The sequence below is a fragment of the Scyliorhinus canicula genome, chromosome 1 (genome assembly GCF_902713615.1).
Source record: "Scyliorhinus canicula chromosome 1, sScyCan1.1, whole genome shotgun sequence".
Taxonomy (NCBI): Eukaryota; Metazoa; Chordata; class Chondrichthyes; order Carcharhiniformes; family Scyliorhinidae; genus Scyliorhinus; species Scyliorhinus canicula.
In genome coordinates this window covers 4,592,184-4,610,843 of record NC_052146.1, presented here as the reverse complement: position 1 = coordinate 4,610,843, position 18,660 = coordinate 4,592,184, and the positions used below count along the sequence as shown (strand labels likewise).

At 53.1% G+C, this 18,660-nt stretch overlaps 1 protein-coding gene across 1 annotated transcript in view; it reads right to left on the bottom strand.

Moving 5' to 3' along the window:
- adgrd1 (adhesion G protein-coupled receptor D1) overlaps positions 1 to 18,660 on the bottom strand; it is a 346,241-nt gene that overhangs the window by 96,517 nt on the left and 231,064 nt on the right. The window contains exon 16 of the mRNA XM_038802479.1: positions 3,467 to 3,533. Within this exon, the coding sequence (XP_038658407.1) occupies positions 3,467 to 3,533 (67 nt within the window). The remainder of the gene's footprint in view (positions 1 to 3,466; positions 3,534 to 18,660) is intronic.

Here is an 18,660-nt window from a genome sequence, read left to right as displayed (position 1 = left end):
TGAGCACAATGCAGGCTCCCCCAATCAGCAACTTGATAATTGATGTTGAGGGACTCCAAACACGTGAGCACAAACTGTATTTGACAGTCCCACTGCAGTACTGAGCGGGTGCAGCATTGTTGGAGGTCATAGAACCCCTACAGTGCAGAAGGAGGCCATTCAGCCCATCAGGTCTGCACCCACCCTCTGAAAGAACACCCTACCTAGGCCCAGCCCTCCCCCGCCCTCTCCCCGTAACCCCAGTTAACCTTCATATCTTCAGACACTGAGGGGCAATATAGCACGGCCAATCCACCTCACCTGCACCTCCGGATGAGAAACTGAAGTCTAGGCCCTGACATTGGGGAGCAGTAGGGAAAATCCCTTCACGCCCTCGCCCCTTCCCTAGCCCTATAGTCTCCTCCTGGCTACAGCTCTCCGAGATTTGAGCATTCCTCCAATCCTGGCCCCATGTGATTTCCCCCATTTTAATCGCATTGAAGTCATGCACTCCACGGTGGCACAGTGGTTAGCACTGCTGCCTTACAGCGGCAAGGACCCAGATTCGATTCCAGCCTCGGGTGACTATCTGTGCGGAGTCTGCACGTTCTCCCCGTGTGTGCGTGGGTTTCCTCCGGGCGCTCCGGTTTCCTCCCACAGTCCAAAGACGTGCAGGCTAGGGTGGATTGGCCGTGATAAATTGCCCCTTGGTGTCCAAAAAGGTGAGGTGGGGTTACTGGGTTACGGAGCATGGGCCTAGGGAGGGGGCTGTTTCCGAGGGTCGGCGCAGATTCAAAGGGCCGAATGGCCTCCTTCTGCCCTGTGGGGATTCTATGATCTTGGTTTCTCTCGCCACAGATGTTGCCAGACATTCAGAGTGTTCCCAGCATTTTCTGTTTCTGGTTCAGAAGCCCTAATTGGCTACACTGCATACATTAAAACCAAAGTTTTCTGAAAGAACTTGTGAATATTGAGTATGTGAGATCATTAAACAAGGCCAAAACCTGACTGGCAGCACTTCAGCGATTCTCTCGGGATCTACAAAGGTTCTACTCATCATATTTCAACCTTGATTATTCTTTGTAGAAATAGCTGGCGGTGATGGTGATTGACGCTGAGGCTTGGGAAAAGGGGAACACCGAGGAGCAACAAGATTCATTTGTAGTTTAAAGTATCGTCATTACCAATATAGACAAAGAGTTCACATTTCTCACATCAGTGAAGGGCAGAATTCTGAGTGATTTGATTTGAAGTTCATGTGATGAAGGGAATAAATTGTGTTCTAATAGACAGTGTTCCAATGAAATCATTTTTATGATTTCCTGAGGTGTAGGTACACCCACCGTGCTGTTAGGGAGGGAGTTCCAGGATTTTGACCCAGCCACAGTGAAGGGACGGCGATATGTTTCCAAGGCAGAACCCGAGCGATCAACTGGATGAGTTTGGATCATCTAAGGGAGTCAAAGAGGAATTTCCCAGGTTTTTTTTTTTACCCCGTCATTGATCAACCGGAACAGCTGATATCCATGGGGATGCTCCACACACTCTGTCACCGGGAGACAGGGCAGGGTCACCATCGGGGAGGATCAGAATGGCCAGCATGCTTTACGAAGCAGCCGATTGTCTCACTGGTTTACAAAGTCGAGTCACGTCTGTCCCACCGTTTTGATTGAGACTGGATAACTCAATGTGGACAGGCAGCTGCTGTATAATTCAGCACTGGCTCACGTGACACATTTACCAACGCGACTTCGGGGACAGAAGTGAGATGCTAATCAGGTTTAAATGATGTGACCGAGGACACTCAAATCACCTTTGAGGCAGAGTTACTGGAATATAAGTTGCATTGTGACAAATGGTGGTTGATGCCGGTATTGAAATGAAATGAAATGAAATGAAAATCGCTTATTGTCACGAGTAGGCTTCAAATGAAGTTACTGTGAAAAGCCCCTAGTCGCCACATTCCGGCACCTGTTCGGGGAGGCTGGTACGGGAATCGAACCGTGCTGCTGGCCTGCTTGGTCTGCTTTAAAAGCCAGCGATTTACCAAGACCCCCGACGCATCGCCTGACCCCCCCCCTCAAGCCCCAACTCACTGTGGGAGGGTCCCTGCCCCCCCCCCCTCGCACACCCCCAACACCCACGCAGGGCACCCCAGCCAATCACCAGCACATGACATATGCCACTTGGGCATTTTGGCAATGCCAGGCTGGCACCCAGGCTGGTCTTGCCAGGGTACCCAGGTGGCACCAGCCGTGACAGAGAACCACCCTGCCCAAACAGCATGCATCTGGGGGCTTCCAATCACCTGGGAGACCCCCACGAGTGCCGTTCCATAGGTCCTCATTTGTGGAGGCCAGTCCTGAACGGCACTCGCCCGAGATCTCCAAGGCGACGAGGGTAGATCCCAATGTCTCGGGTACCTCGAGAAACTGGATATTAAAGTGAGACTAGCTTTCTCGCTTCAATAAGCAGATTTGCTAAAAGGAGAGGAGCCCGCCCACAATGGATGGGATTTGCATCGCCAGGTCTCGCGAGATCTCGTTGAATCTCACAGGGTGTGGCGAGCCTGGTAGGCCCTGGCTTCCATTGGCCACGTTGCGCCGCAGCGCGCTTCTGTCCAGGCGCAGCCTGGCCGTCGGATCGCGCCCGCTGTATAATTTAGCGAAAGACTCGAAAAAGGTTGAGGGAAAAGAAATGGAATGATATGAACCTTGGCTCCTGACAGAGACCCGAATTCAGCCTGAGCAATAAAACGCCCAACTGGCTGCCTCTTGGGCGAGAGGTTTTAGATTGCTGCGCTTGTGGAAGAACTGCCAGCACTTAGCTAATCGCAGGAAGGAGATTGAAAATAGTTCAAAGCCACATTCATACTTCACTGGGCATTCTACACCGCAGGAGGGAAAGCTTCAGTAACCAGGCAATCCTGCAGCACAGAACGAGGCCATTCAGCCCACTGTGCGTGAGCCAGCTCTTTGGAATAACAATGCAATCAGTCACAACTCAACTCTTCCCCCGTAGCCCTGCTATCGTCCCCCATTGCAACCATTTACCTATCCTCCCGTCAAAGGGTGATGGTTAAATCTGCTTCCATCAGCGTAGCGAGCTGTGCATTCCAGCTCACTGCTCACTGCATTAAAAAAACATTTGTCCTCATCTTCCCTTTGCTTCTTTCGCCAATTATTTTAATTGCTGGATTATTTGACTCCAGCAGGTTTCCATGAAGAAATCAGGAGCAAATTAATGATAAAATGATTATTTACAGAGCTGGAAAGAGTTCAAACTCTGATTCTAAACATTGCAGCCATTCCACAGTCCTGAGCCAGCAAAGCAAGCAGAGAAATCTTCATTCTGATCCGATTAAAGTTTTGCCAGATTCCCCCAGACGTCATTCCTATCGGGACTAGGAAAATGTCTATATTCAGCGTGCACGTTCAAACATGTGTAGCCTGACACTGGATCAGTGCGGTGTCCGATTGTCACTTACCACAATCACAAACAACGCAGGGGCAACGAAGGCCCAGATGGCTCCTCGTTCAATAGACAACCAGCAGCTGCAGAAGCAAGAGAGGGAAATGAGCAACAGCACCAAGCAGTGTTGACAGAAGAATAAAAAATTCACAATCAAAGCACAATCTGGGCAAATCCCAGGGAATGGTGGGCAATCAGTTTATTCACAGTCTCTGTGCCGTCTGGGTATTGCTGACTTCCAACTCAATGTGGTGCCCAGCAACACATATCAATTTAGCCGCCCGTTACACAGTCTTCTCAATGTTTGTTTCGCGGTGGATCAGGGATACAAATCTCACCTATGGGTCAGAAGATTCAGGTTCCACTCCAAAATACAAAAACAAGGCTGTTACTTAGTACTGAGGGAGCACCGTGTTGTCAGAGGGTCAGTACTGAGGGAGTGCTGCACTGTCAGAGGGTCAGTACTGAGGGAGCTCTGCACTGTCAGAGGGTCAGTACTGAGGGAGCTCTGCACTGTCAGAGGGTCAGTACTGAGGGAGTGCTGCACTGTCGGAGGGTCACTACTGAGGGAATGCCGCACTGTCAGAGGGTCAGTACTGAGGGAGTGCCGCACTGTCAGAGGGTCAGTACTGAGGGAGTGCCGCACTGTCAGAGGGTCAGTACTGAGGGAGTGCCGCACTGTCAGAGGGTCAGTACTGAGGGATCTGCACTGTCAGAGGGTCAGTACTGAGGGAGTGCTGCACTGTCAGATGGTCAGAACTGAGGGAGCACCGTGTTGTCAGAGGGTCAGTACTGAGGGAGTGCCGCACTGTCAGAGGGTCAGTACTGAGGGAGTGCCGCACTGTCAGAGGGTCAGTACTGAGGGAGTGCCGCACTGTCAGAGGGTCAGTACTGAGGGAGGGCCGCACTGTCAGAGGGTCAGTACTGAGGGATCTGCACTGTCAGAGGGTCAGTACTGAGGGAGTGCTGCACTGTCAGGGGGTCAGTACTGAGGGAGTGCCGCACTGTCAGAGGGTCAGTACTGAGGGAGTGCCGCACTGTCAGAGGGTCAGTACTGAGGGAGTGCCGCACTGCCAGAGGGTCAGTACTGAGGGAGTGCTGCACTGTCAGAGCGTCAGTACTGAGGGATCTGCACTGTCAGAGGGTCAGTACTGAGGGAGTGCCGCACTGTCAGAGGGTCAGTACTGAGGGAGTGCCGCACTGTCAGAGGGTCAGTACTGAGGGAGTGCTGCACTGTCGGAGGGTCACTACTGAGGGAATGCCGCACTGTCAGAGGGTCAGTACTGAGGGAGTGCCGCACTGTCAGAGGGTCAGTACTGAGGGAGTGCCGCACTGTCAGAGGGTCAGTACTGAGGGAGTGCCGCACTGTCAGAGGGTCAGTACTGAGGGATCTGCACTGTCAGAGGGTCAGTACTGAGGGAGTGCTGCACTGTCAGATGGTCAGAACTGAGGGAGCACCGTGTTGTCAGAGGGTCAGTACTGAGGGAGTGCCGCACTGTCAGAGGGTCAGTACTGAGGGAGTGCCGCACTGTCAGAGGGTCAGTACTGAGGGAGTGCCGCACTGTCAGAGGGTCAGTACTGAGGGAGGGCCGCACTGTCAGAGGGTCAGTACTGAGGGATCTGCACTGTCAGAGGGTCAGTACTGAGGGAGTGCTGCACTGTCAGGGGGTCAGTACTGAGGGAGTGCCGCACTGTCAGAGGGTCAGTACTGAGGGAGTGCCGCACTGTCAGAGGGTCAGTACTGAGGGAGTGCCGCACTGCCAGAGGGTCAGTACTGAGGGAGTGCTGCACTGTCAGAGCGTCAGTACTGAGGGATCTGCACTGTCAGAGGGTCAGTACTGAGGGAGTGCCGCACTGTCAGAGGGTCAGTACTGAGGGAGTGCCGCACTGTCAGAGGGTCAGTACTGAGGGAGTGCTGCACTGTCAGAGGGTCAGTACTGAGGGATCTGCACTGTCAGAGGGTCAGTACTGAGGGAGTGCCGCACTGTCAGAGCGTCAGTACTGAGGGAGCGCCGCACTGTCAGAGGGTCAGTACTGAGGGAGTGCTGCACTGTCAGAGGGTCAGTACTGAGGGAGTGCTGCACTGTCAGAGGGTCAGTACTGAGGGAGTGCTGCACTGTCAGAGGGTCAGTACTGAGGGAGTGCCGCACTGTCAGAGGGTCAGTACTGAGGGAGCACCGTGTTGTCAGAGGGTCAGTACTGAGGGAGTGCTGCACTGTCAGAGGGTCAGTACTGAGGGAGTGCCGCACTGTCAGAGTGTCAGTACTGAGTGAGTGCCACACTGTCAGAGGGTCGGTACTGAGAGAGTGCCGCACTGTCAGAGGGTCAGTACTCAGGGAGTGCTGCACTGTCAGAGGGTCAGTACTGAGGGAGTGCTGCACTGTCAGAGGGTCAGTACTGAGGGAGTGCTGCACTGTCAGAGGGTCAGTACTGAGGGAGCACTGCACTGTCAGAGGGTCAGTACTGAGGGAGTGCCGCACTGTCAGAGGGTCAGTACTGAGGGAGTGCTACACTATCAGAGGGTCAGTACTGAGGGAGTGCCGCACTGTCAGAGGGTCAGTACTGAGGGAGTGCTGCACTGTCAGAGGGTCAGTACTGAGGGAGCACCGTGTTGTCAGAGGGTCAGTACTGAGGGAGTGCCGCACTGTCAGAGGGTCAGTACTGAGGGAGTGCTGCACTGTCAGAGGGTCAGTACTGAGGGAGTGCCGCACTGTCAGAGGGTCAGTACTGAGGGAGTGCCGCACTGTCAGAGGGTCAGTACTGAGGGAGTGCCGCACTGTCAGAGGGTCAGTACTGAGGGATCTGCACTGTCAGAGGGTCAGTACTGAGGGAGTGCTGCACTGTCAGAGGGTCAGTACTGAGGGAGCACCGTGTTGTCAGAGGGTCAGTACTGAGGGAGTGCCGCACTGTCAGAGGGTCAGTACTGAGGGAGTGCCGCACTGTCAGAGGGTCAGTACTGAGGGAGTGCCGCACTGTCAGAGGGTCAGTACTGAGGGAGTGCCGCACTGTCAGAGGGTCAGTACTGAGGGATCTGCACTGTCAGAGGGTCAGTACTGAGGGAGTGCTGCACTGTCAGGGGGTCAGTACTGAGGGAGTGCCGCACTGTCAGAGGGTCAGTACTGAGGGAGTGCCGCACTGTCAGAGGGTCAGTACTGAGGGAGTGCCGCACTGCCAGAGGGTCAGTACTGAGGGAGTGCTGCACTGTCAGAGCGTCAGTACTGAGGGATCTGCACTGTCAGAGGGTCAGTACTGAGGGAGTGCCGCACTGTCAGAGGGTCAGTACTGAGGGAGTGCCACACTGTCAGAGGGTCAGTACTGAGGGAGTGCCGCACTGTCAGAGGGTCAGTACTGAGGGAGCGCCGCACTGTCAGAGGGTCAGTACTGAGGGAGCAGTACTATCTCCAACAAGAGAGTAACTAACCCTCTCACCTTGATAATAATAATAAGTAATAATCTTTATTGTTACAAGTAGGCTTACATTAACACTGCAATGAAGTTACTGTGAAAAGCCCCCAGTCGCCATATTCCAGCACCTGTTCGGGTACACTGAGGGAGATTTCAGAATGCCCAAATTATCTAACAGCACATCTTTCGGTACTTGTGGGAGAAAACCGGAGCACCCGGAGGAAACCCACACATACACGGGGAGAACGTGCGGAATCCGCACAGGCAGCGAGCCAAGCCGGGAATCGAACCTGGGACCCTGGAGCTGTGAAGCAACAGTGCTAACCACTGTGCTATCGTGCTAATCATTGGTATCCCCCACTATCAGCATCTTGGGGGTTACCATTGACCAGAATCTGAACTGAACCTGTGGCTGCAAGAGCAGGTCAGAGGTTGTGTGGTGATTGGCTTACATGCCCAAAACCGGTCAGATCTGCAAGACACAAGTCAATCGTGTCATGGAAAACTCTCCACTTGCCTGGATGGGTGCAGCTCCAACAACACTCAAGAAGCTCGACATCATCCAGGACAAAGCAGCCCCGCTTGATTGCTCCCCCTTCCACAAACATTCAAACCCCCCACCACTGACCAACAGTGGCAGCCGTGTGCACCATCTACAAGATGCACTGCAGTAACTCACCAAGGTTCCTTCGGCAGCACCTTCCAAACCCACGGCCTCTACCATCTAGACGGACAAGAGCAGCAGATACCTGGGAACCCCACCACCTGGAGGTTCCCCTCCAAGTCACTCACCACCCTGACTTGGAAATATATCAAATAAATGGTCAACTCACAAAATTCAATTAAAACACAAGAATGGGAAATATTTCATTTCTGATCAATTCTGAAGGGGTTTCTCACGGGGAGGGGGGTGATGAATTGCTTTTGAAGGACCGGAATGTTAGACACATTCAATGTCTAAAGCACTATTTTGCTACAAAGGTTAATGCTTTGTCTTTTCAAGGTTGCTGCTAAGTTTCCATTCTGATTGCTAATTCCTCCCTCCTGTTCAATTTGCAAGATCAGAACGGAAAGCAGCAAATGCTGAGCTTTCTCTCTCCATTTTTGTACTTTTGACGCCTTCAAGTTCCTCTCACAGTCCCTCACCATCCTGACTTGGAAATATACCGTCCGTTTCTTCACTGTCAATGAAGCATAGAATTTAGAGTGCAGAAGAAGGCCATTCGGCCCATCTAGTCGGCGTCTAGTCGGCGCCGGCCCTTGGAAAGAGCACCCTACCCAAGCCCACACCATCCCCGTAACCCCATCCAACCTTCTTGAACACTAAGGGCAATTTATCACGGCCAATCCACCTAACCCGCACATCTTGGGACTGTGGGAGGAAACCGGAGCACCCGGAGGAAACCCACGCACACACGGGGAGGATGTGCAGGCTCCGCACAGACAGTGACCCAGCCGGGAATCGAACCTGGGACCCTGGTGCTGTGAAGCAACTGTGCTAACCATTGTGCTACCCTGCTGCCCTGTCACTGGGTCAAAATTCTGGAATTCCCTCCCTAACAGCACTGTGGGTGTACCTACCCCATACGGACTGCTGCTGTTCACCACCCCCTTCCCAAAGGTGACTTCAGGAAGCAAAGTACTGTACACACCCCTGTCAGCATCAACGGGGCTGAGGTGGAGATGGTTAGCAGTTTCAAATTCCTAGGGGTGCACATCTCCAAAAATCTATCCTGGTCCACCCACGTCGACACTACCACCAAGAAAGTACAACAGCGCCTATACTTCCTCAGGAAACTAAGGAAATTTGGCATGTCCACATTAACCCTTACCAACTTTTACAGATGCACTATAGAAAGCATCCTATCGGGCTGCATCACAGCCTGGTATGGCAACTGCTCGGCCCAGGACCGCAAGGAACTTCAGAGAGTCATGAACACAGCCCAGTCCATCACACAAACCTGCCTCCCATCCATTGACTCCATCTACACCTCCCGCTGCCGGGGGAAAGCGGGCAGCATAATCAAGGATCCCTCCCACCCGGCTTATTCACTTTTCCAACTTCTTCCATCGGGCAGGAGATACAGAAGTCAGAGAACACGCACGAACAGACTCAAAAACAGCTTCTTCCCCACTGTTACCAGACTCCTAAACAACTCTCTTATGGACTGAACTGATTAATACTACACCCCTGTAAGCTTCACCCGATGCTGGTGTCTATGTATTTACATTGTGGGCCTGTGTGGGCACTGCACGTCAGTAGGGCGGGGTGCGGGGGGGGGGGGGGGGGGGGGGGGGGATGCCTGTGGGAGGTTTAGTGTTGGGGCCCAGCGAGCTTGCAGCCTGTGGGAGGTTGGGGCCCTGCCAGCTAGCAGCCTGTGGGAGGTTGGGTGTTGGGGCCCTGCCAGCTAGCAGCCTGTGGGAGGCTGGGTGTTGGGGCCCTGCCAGCTAGCAGCCTGTGGGAGGTTGGGGCCCTGCGAGCTAGCAGCCTGTGGGAGGTTTAGTGTTGGGGCCCCGCCAGCTAGCAGCCTGTGGGAGGCTGGGTGTTGGGGCCCTGCGAGCTAGCAGCCTGTGGGAGGTTGGGTGTTGGGGCCCAGCGAGCTAGCAGCCTGTGGGAGGTTGGGGCCCTGCCAGCTAGCAGCCTGTGGGAGGTTGGGGCCCAGCGAGCTAGCAGCCTGTGGGAGGTTTAGTGTTGGGGCCCTGCCAGCTAGCAGCCTGTGGGAGGCTGGGTGTTGGGGCCCTGCCAGCTAGCAGCCTGTGGGAGGTTGGGGCCCTGCGAGCTAGCAGCCTGTGGGAGGTTGGGTGTTGGGACCCTGCCAGCTAGCATCCTGTGGGAGGCTGGGTGTTGGGGCCCAGCCAGCTTGCAGCCTGTGGGAGGCTGGGTGTTGGGGCCCTGCCAGCTAGCAGCCTGTGGGAGGTTGGGGCCCTGCGAGCTAGCAGCCTGTGGGAGGTTTAGTGTTGGGGCCCCGCCAGCTAGCAGCCTGTGGGAGGCTGGGTGTTGGGGCCCTGCGAGCTAGCAGCCTGTGGGAGGTTGGGTGTTGGGGCCCAGCGAGCTAGCAGCCTGTGGGAGGTTGGGGCCCTGCCAGCTAGCAGCCTGTGGGAGGTTGGGGCCCAGCGAGCTAGCAGCCTGTGGGAGGTTTAGTGTTGGGGCCCTGCCAGCTAGCAGCCTGTGGGAGGTTGGGTGTTGGGGCCCTGCCAGCTAGCAGCCTGTGGGAGGTTGGGTGTTGGGGCCCTGCGAGCTAGCAGCCTGTGGGAGGTTGGGTGTTGGGGCCCTGCCAGCTAGCAGCCTGTGGGAGGTTGGGTGTTGGGGCCCTGCCAGCTAGCAGCCTGTGGGAGGTTGGGTGTTGGGGCCCTGCCAGCTAGCAGCCTGTGGGAGGCTGGGTGTTGGGGCCCTGCCAGCTAGCAGCCTGTGGGAGGTTGGGTGTTGGGGCCCAGCGAGCTAGCAGCCTGTGGGAGGTTTAGTGTTGGGGCCCCGCCAGCTAGCAGCCTGTGGGAGGCTGGGTGTTGGGGCCCAGCGAGCTAGCAGCCTGTGGGAGGTTGGGTGTTGGGGCCCCGCCAGATAGCAGCCTGTGGGGGGTTGGGTGTTGGGGCCCTGCCAGCTAGCAGCCTGTGGGAGGTTGGGTGTTGGGGCCCTGCCAGCTAGCAGCCTGTGGGAGGTTGGGTGTTGGGGCCCTGCCAGCTAGCAGCCTGTGGGAGGTTGGGGCCCTGCGAGCTAGCAGCCTGTGGGAGGTTGGGTGTTGGGGCCCTGCCAGCTAGCAGCCTGTGGGAGGTTGGGTGTTGGGGCCCTGCCAGCTGGCAGCCTGTGGGAGGTTGGGTGTTGGGGCCCAGCGAGCTAACAGCCTGTGGGAGGTTGGTTGTTGGGGCCCTGCCAGCTAGCAGCCTGTGGGAGGTTGGGTGTTGGGGCCCTGCCAGCTAGCAGCCTGTGGGAGGCTGGGTGTTGGGGCCCTGCCAGCTAGCAGCCTGTGGGAGGTTGGGTGTTGGGGCCCTGCCAGCTAGCAGCCTGTGGGAGGCTGGGTGTTGGGGCCCCTGCCAGCTAGCAGCCTGTGGGAGGCTGGGTGTTGGGGCCCTGCCAGCTAGCAGCCTGTGGGATTGAGGTGACATTCCGAGGGGGGATGGCAAGGTCGCGTGTATAATAATAATCATCATCTGTATTGTCACAAGTAGGCTTACATTGACACTGCAATGTAGTTACTGTGAAAAGCCCCTAGTCCCCACACTCCGGTGCCTGTTCGGGTACACGGAGGGAGAATTCACAATGTCCAATTCACCCAACAAGCACGTCTTTCGGGACTTGTGGGAGGAAACCGGAGCACCCGGAGGAAACCCACGCAGACACGGGGGAGAACGTGCAGACTCCGCACAGACAGTGATCCAAGCCGGCAATCGAACCAGAGACCCTGGCACTGTGAAGCTGCAGTGCTAACCACTGTGCTACCGTGCTGCCGTGAGAACTTACCCTGGCAGGACGGAGCGGGTCATTCATCTTCTTGTGGCACCGAACACCCGTCCTCTTGGTCAGTCTGCTGGCACTGACCAGTATGGAGACCGTCTCCCCGCGGCGGGCGGGGTCCGGTACCTTGCCAGTGGGTATCCTGCCAGCCGGAGGGTATATTGTCGCTCGCCTCTCCTCCACGGCATCCAGCAGACAGGTGAGGGACCCCCCTCCGTGAATCGAGGAGCAGGTTTCCTTGCTGCCAACCCCTGGGTTTGAATGAGAGTGAGCGCTGCAAAGCTGTTTAAATCCCTTTATTAAAATGTTCAGATGAACCCCCCACTCCCATGCCGGGAGTGGGCATCTCAAATGCAACATTTTTCACCTGGGAACAAGTTTTTCTTCCAAGTCCCTGAAATCCGGGGCCAGCAGGAACCACACCGATTTTCACCCCAAAATTGACACGTTGCTATTTATTTTAGGAATCCTCTGCCCAAAATCTTTTCTATTTTCCTCACACGACTGGATTATCAAAGGGAAAATACTGGAATGCACTTACACATCTCAAATTCTCACCTCGTCTCCTACTACCTGCAAAACGCAACTAATCAGACAAAGATGTGAAGGTGGGGAAAGAGACACTTCACCCAGGCTTCATAGTAATGAGAAAGAGACATTAATAATTGATCCCACTGGCCAGACGATTGAGTGATTGGCATCACACACACACGTCCTGCAGATTTCCATTTCAGGAATACCCGATGGAACTGCGGTTTAAAGTTTAATATGTAATTCAGGATTGCACAGGCTCTTGTTATTCGCCCCCGCACACTGAGAATAATAGATTGCAAAGCTACAGGGGCTGCATTAAACAAGGAGGCAGATGCACCAACTGGCTTTCAGTGTAAAAGTTTATTCTTTCTGGTTCACAACAAAACTACACAGTTCCCACTTGCTCCATAAAGTGACCACTTTGAGCTGATGCCCAAGAATCTGAGTGCAACCTGATTCCGGGCATCTTTTCAAGAGTGAGGAGGATTCAAAGAACATTGAAAATACAGCACAGAACAGGCCCTTCGGCCCACGATGTTGTGCCGAACCTTTGTCCTAGATTAAGAACAAATTAATCTGCACCCCATCATTCTACCATAATCTATGTACCTATCCAATAGCCGCTTGAAGGTCCCTAACGTTTCCGACTCAACTACTTCCACAGGAAGTGCATTCCATGCCCCCACTACTCTCTGGGTAAAGAACCTACCTCTGACATCCCCCCTATATCTTCCACCATTCACCTTAAATTTATGTTGCCTTGTAATGGTTTGTTCTACCCGTGGAAAAAGTCTCTGACTGTCTCCCCCGGACAGGCGCCGGAATGTGGCGACTAGGGGCTTTTCACAGTAACTTCATTGAAGCCTACTCGTGACAATAAGCGATTTTCATTTCATTTTCAGCTATTCCCCTGATCATCTTATAAACCTCTATCAAGTCTCCCCTCATCCTTCTCCGTTCTAATGAGAAAAGGCCTAGCACCCTCAACCTTTCCTCGTAAGACCTACTCTCCGTTCCAGGCAAACAGCAGCCCGGAATTTCTGCTCCCCCGCCCCTCCCCCCGGCAGGGGAGGCAGATCATCATTGGCCATCATAGATGAAGATATTGCAAGGGTTAATGAAATGTATACAGACAGTCACAAGAGGGAGCTAGTCCTATAAGTATATAAGGGATGATGCTTAGCCTTGTGGGGCTGAAGGTTGGAGAAGGTGGTAACAGCAGAAGTGAGGAGTTAGCTGAAGAGACTGAAGATAGAGAGATAGATAATAGTTTAATCTGGTAGTGAGTTAGTTGTAGAGAAGAATAGATTATGTGTTCTTAATAAACTGTTTGTTTCTTAGGGATAGGTGTCGAACCCAGGTAAGTAGTGTTAATAAAGTAGTTTTGTTTGTCAAGAAGACTTGTTCTTTAATCAACACTATGGATGAAACCATGAGGGTATAGCATAGCAGAGAACATCATGGGGCGAGGGGGAAGGAGCGGGGGGGGGGGGGGGGGGGGGGGGGGGGGGCTTCGTCGGGACCAGACATCCTGGCCAGCGAGAAGGTTTGAAAGAATTACCCGAACAGGCGCCGGAATGTGGCGACTAGGGGCTTTTCACAATAACTTCATTGAAGCCTACTTGTGACAATAAGCCATTTTCATTTCATTTCATTTTAGGGGCTGGTTTAGCACAGGGCTAAATAGCTGGCTTTGAAAGCAGACCAAGGCAGGCCAACAGCACGGTTCAATTCTGGCCTCCCCGAACAGGCGCCGGAATGTGGCAACTAGGGGCTTTTCACAGTAACTTCATTTGAAGCCTACTCGTGACAATAAGCGATTTTCATTTCATTTTTCATTAGATACCTCGAAACAGGAGAGGCTCCATCCAACAACCACTCGCGATAAATTAGGTGGCGTCAACGACTTGCAAAGGGCCTGTGGTGCAGTAAAACTCCCCAAGCTGCTTGACAGGAGTAATTATCGGACAGAATCTGTAAAGGAGCTCTTTGAGTGAGCGGAGAGAGGTCCAGGGAGGCAATCCCAGGCGCTTTATTTTTACACAAATCCAAGGGAAATTGGAAATCAGCATTCTGAAGAAGTCGTACGGAATGCTCACTCGGTTACTCTCTCCGTAGCTGCTCCCAGCCGGGCTGAAGTTTTCCAGTTTTTGTGTTCAGATTTCCAGCATTCACAGTATTTTACTCTTGTTAAAGAAGTTGGGAAAGTTGGGCGCAATCCAACGGCCACCCTATACCAGACAAGCAGCTCGCTGCGGCTCAAGGTGGCCAATAGGAGCCGGGAGACCCCGTTCCCGGGATCGACCCCGTTCCCGGGATCGACCCCATTCCCGGGATCGACCCCATTCCCGGGATCGACCAGCTTGCAGCACCGCGCCAGATCCAACTTGATCCCGCGAGACGTTGCGATGTAAATCCCGCCCATTGTGGGCAGGATCACTTTTTAGCAAATCTGCATATTACAGTGAGACTGGTAGTCTCACTTTAATGTGCATATTCCAGAGATCCCGGAGGCGTGGGGTCTATCCCCTTCGCCTCGGACACTGGTCTCTTCAAACGGGGACCTGATGGGACGGCATTTGTGGGGGTCTCCCAAGAAATCGGAGGCCCCCAGGTGCTTGCCTTCTGGGTGTCAGGTGACACCCTGTCACTGCTGGTGTCGCGTGGGCACCCTGGCATTGCCAGACTGGCACCCTGGCTGTGCCACCTGGGTGCCATCAGGGCACTGCCAAGGTACCCAGGATTGGATTGGATTGGATTTGTTTATTGTCACGTGTACCGAGGTACAATTAAAAGTATTTTTCTGCGAGCAGCTCAACAGATCATTCAGTACATGGGAAGAAAAGGGAATTAAACAAAATTCAAGAAAATACAAGAAAATACATGTGTTGAAGGCTGCGAAGAAGATGTCGTAGTTTCTCCGCCCCAGGAAAGTACTGGGCGACGAAGGGTACTCTGTCAGTTGTGTCCCGTGTTTGTCTTCTGAGGAGGTCGGTGCGGTTTTTTGCTGTGGCGCGTTGGAACTGTCGATCGATGAGTCGAGCGCCATATCCCGTTATACATTTTTCATATCCATTTTTTCCTTTGGACCCACAGCGAAGAATCACTGAAATGACTACACGATGAGATCAATAAGTTCCATCCCACCATCAGACTCACCATGGACTATTCTCCAAATTCTGTTGCATTCTTGGACACACTCATCTCCATCAAGGACGGTCACCTCAGCACTTCGCTTTACCGCAAGCCCACAGATAACCTCACGATGCTCCACTTCTCCAGCTTTCACCCGAAACACATTAAAGAAGCCATCCCCTATGGACAAGCCCTCCGTATACACAGGATCTGCTCAGACGAGGAGGAACGTAACAGACACCTACAGATGCTGAAAGATGCTCTCGTACGAACGGGATAGGGCGCTCGACTCATCGATCGACAGTTCCAACGCACCACAGCAAAAAACCGCACCGACCTCCTCAGAAGACAAACACGGGACACAAGTGACAGAGTACCCTTCGTCGTCCAGTACTTTCCTGGGGCGGAGAAACTACGACATCTTCTTCACAGCCTTCAACACATCATCAATGAAGATGAACATCTTGCCAAGGTCATCCCCACACCCCCACTACTTGCCTTCAAACAACCGCGCAACCTCAAACAAACCATTGTTTGCAGCAAACTACCCAGCCTTCAGAACAGCGACCACGACACCACACAACCCTGCCAGGGCAATCTCTGCAAGACATGCCAGATTATCGACTTGGATACCACCATTACACGTGGTAACACCACCCACCAGGTACGCGGTACATACTCGTGCGACTCGACCAATGTAGTCTACCTCATACGCTGCAGGAAAGGATGTCCCGAAGCGTGGTACATTGGCGAGACCATGCAGACACTGCGACAACGAATGAACGGGCATCGTGCGACAATCACCAGGCAAAAATGTTCCCTTCCAGTCGGGGAATACTTCAGCAGTCAAGGGCATTCAGCCTCTGATCTCCGGGTAAGCGTTCTCCAAGGCGGCCTTCAGGACGCGCGACAACGCAGAATCGCCGAGCAAAAACTTATAGCTAAGTTCCACACGCATGAGTGCGGCATCAACAGGGATCTTGGATTCATGTCGCATTACATCCACCCCCCACCATCAGGCCTGGACTTGCAAAATCCTACCAACTGTTCTGGCTTGAGACAATTCACACCTCTTTAACCTGGGGTTACCCCTAACTCGGGATCTGTAATGACTGAATTACCTGCAAATGCATTCCAAGCATTGTCTGGCATCTCTGACTTTGTCTGTATAAATGTTTCTGGAACATGTGGGTAAAGATGTGCGGGTTAAGTGGATTGGCCATGCTAAATTGCCCGTAGTGTCCTAAAAAGTAAGGTTAGGAAGCGGGGGGGGGTTGTTGGGTTACGGGTATAGGGTGGATTTGTGGGTTTGAGTAGGGTGATCATTGCTCGGCACAACATTGAGGGCCGAAGGGCCTGTTCTGTGCTGTACTGTTCTATGTTTTATGTTCTATACCTCTCCATTCACCTGAGGAAAGAGCTGCGCTCCGAAAGCTCGTGTTTGAAACAAACCTGTTAGATTTTAACCTGGTGTTGTAAGACTTCTTACTGATACAAAGAGGGGGCATTGTGAGCTGCATGCTTGATGGATTGGGGGTATATAGTAGGTGGCATGCGTGGGCACTGCACCTGTGCATGAAAGGATTGTGCTGTAGGTGCCAGAGGATTCTGAGGGACAAGATTGAAGATTGGATGTGGGGAGGGTGGGAAGTGTTAGCCAATCAATGGGGCGGGAGGGGGTTTGGGAATTTGAGGGGCGGCAGGCGGAACTGATGCCAGGAGAGAAGTGGTAACTTTACCTTTGCAGATCAGTGGATGTCGTTGTTCTTCTTCCTGCATTGGAATATGGTCCCCCTGGTCACGCTGCCCGCACTGACAGCCGCTGCCACTGCCTCCCAGGTGGCATTGCTGACCCTGCTGCTGTTCCTCTGATCCCCTCGGGGGAGCAAGGTGGCCCGCCTCCAATCCACAGGGTCGAAAAGCCTGGCCAGATTGGGCTCCCCAAAGCGAGGGGCAGGTCTGTGCGCTGCCACGTGGTGTGTTGACCGGGAGTGAGTGGCGACGGAGGATTCAAAAGCAGCTCCCCCTAGTTAGCGGCGAGAAGCTCAGGCTCGAGTCCGGCGATTCCGACGGCGAGGGAGCCGGTGATGTCGAGAATCCCGTGAGGGCTCATTTCCGGCACTTGAACCTGGGTCGTTACAGGGAAACATCAGCGACGTGGAACTGACTGACCTGCTCTCGCAGTGAGCTAGCACTGCCTCAGCAGGCCGAATGGCCCCTTGTCCCTGCTGTAACAATTCTGATTCTATCATTCTGCCATGATACCAGTGTTCTGTGAATCTGAAATCGTTCCGATTCAAAGCTTGGTGGTGGCAGGGTGTTTATTTGAAATGAGGCCGCTGATTATTATCTGTTGTTACGAATACAATTGGTTGGACAGGGTTAGTCGCTGGGTTATGTGTAACGTGAAAAGAACATAAGCTGGGAGATACCCCTCAACAACAGCAACTTGAGGGGCTGGTTTAGCACACTGGGCTAAACAGCTGGCTTGTATGAAATGAAATTAAATGAAAATCGCTTATTGTCACGAGTAGGCTTCAAATGAAGTTACTGTGAAAAGCCCCTAGTCACCACATTCCGGCGCCTGTTCGGGGAGGCTGGTACGGGAATTGAACCGTGCTACTGGCCTGCCTTGGTCTGCTTTCAAAGCCAGCGATTTAGCCCAGTGTGCCAAACCAGCCCCTAATGCAGAACAAGGCCAGCAGCGCGGGTTCAATTCCCGTACCAGCCTCCCCGAACAGGCGCTGGAATGTGGCCACTAGGGGCTTTTCACAGTGACTTAATTGAAGCCGACTCGTGACAATTATTATTATCATATTATTATTATTGTATGCATATGTTCATTTACACAGAGCCAAACACCGTCTTGCTGGAGAGTTATTGAACAACATTTGGCACCAAGGAGGTACTAGGCAGGGCATTAAAGAACTTGGCCAACGAAGGTGGTTTGAAGGAGGGTCTTCGAGGAGGAGAGACTGGCAGGGGGGGTTTATGGAGGGAATGTATCACTTGGGACCCAGTGATGAACGGATTAAACTTGGTGATACTCATAGGGCCAGAGCTGTCAAAGTTTAGAGAACTCTGGACTCTCCTGTAACTTTGGCAGAATGGTCCCAGCATCTGAAGGGTTAAATGAAGAAGACATGGTTTGTACTGCTGTGAGTTCAACAGATCGAGGGGGCGATCAAAGTACTAAAAGGATTCGATTGATTAGACAGGGAGGAACCATTTGCTCTGGTAACATCTGGGCGGATCAGGTGGGAAATCAGGAAAGATTTTTCACACAAAAGATAATGCAATTGTGGCATAATTCCCTAAGAAACTTTGGATGTGTGGGATCAACTGCAGCTTACACGGTAGAGATTGAGAGCTTTGTGTTAGGTTGGGGATTAAAGGATATGCAGCAATGACAATAATCAGAAAGGATAAATCCCACCAGACGGAATAGTTACTCTTCATCTCCCCTTATTATGTTTATTAAAACATTGGTGATGAACTTTGACATGGAGCGCGATTCAACTAATTGGGAACAACTCCCATAGCGAGCGCGTTTAGCCGCGTGTTTCCAGGTGCTCATAGTGCTGAGAAACACATCGCTCTAAAATGCCACGCAGCGTCAATAAGGGGCCTCAGCGGGGAACGTGAGCGTAGGCCACATGTAGCCCCATTTTCAACAGTGACGAGCT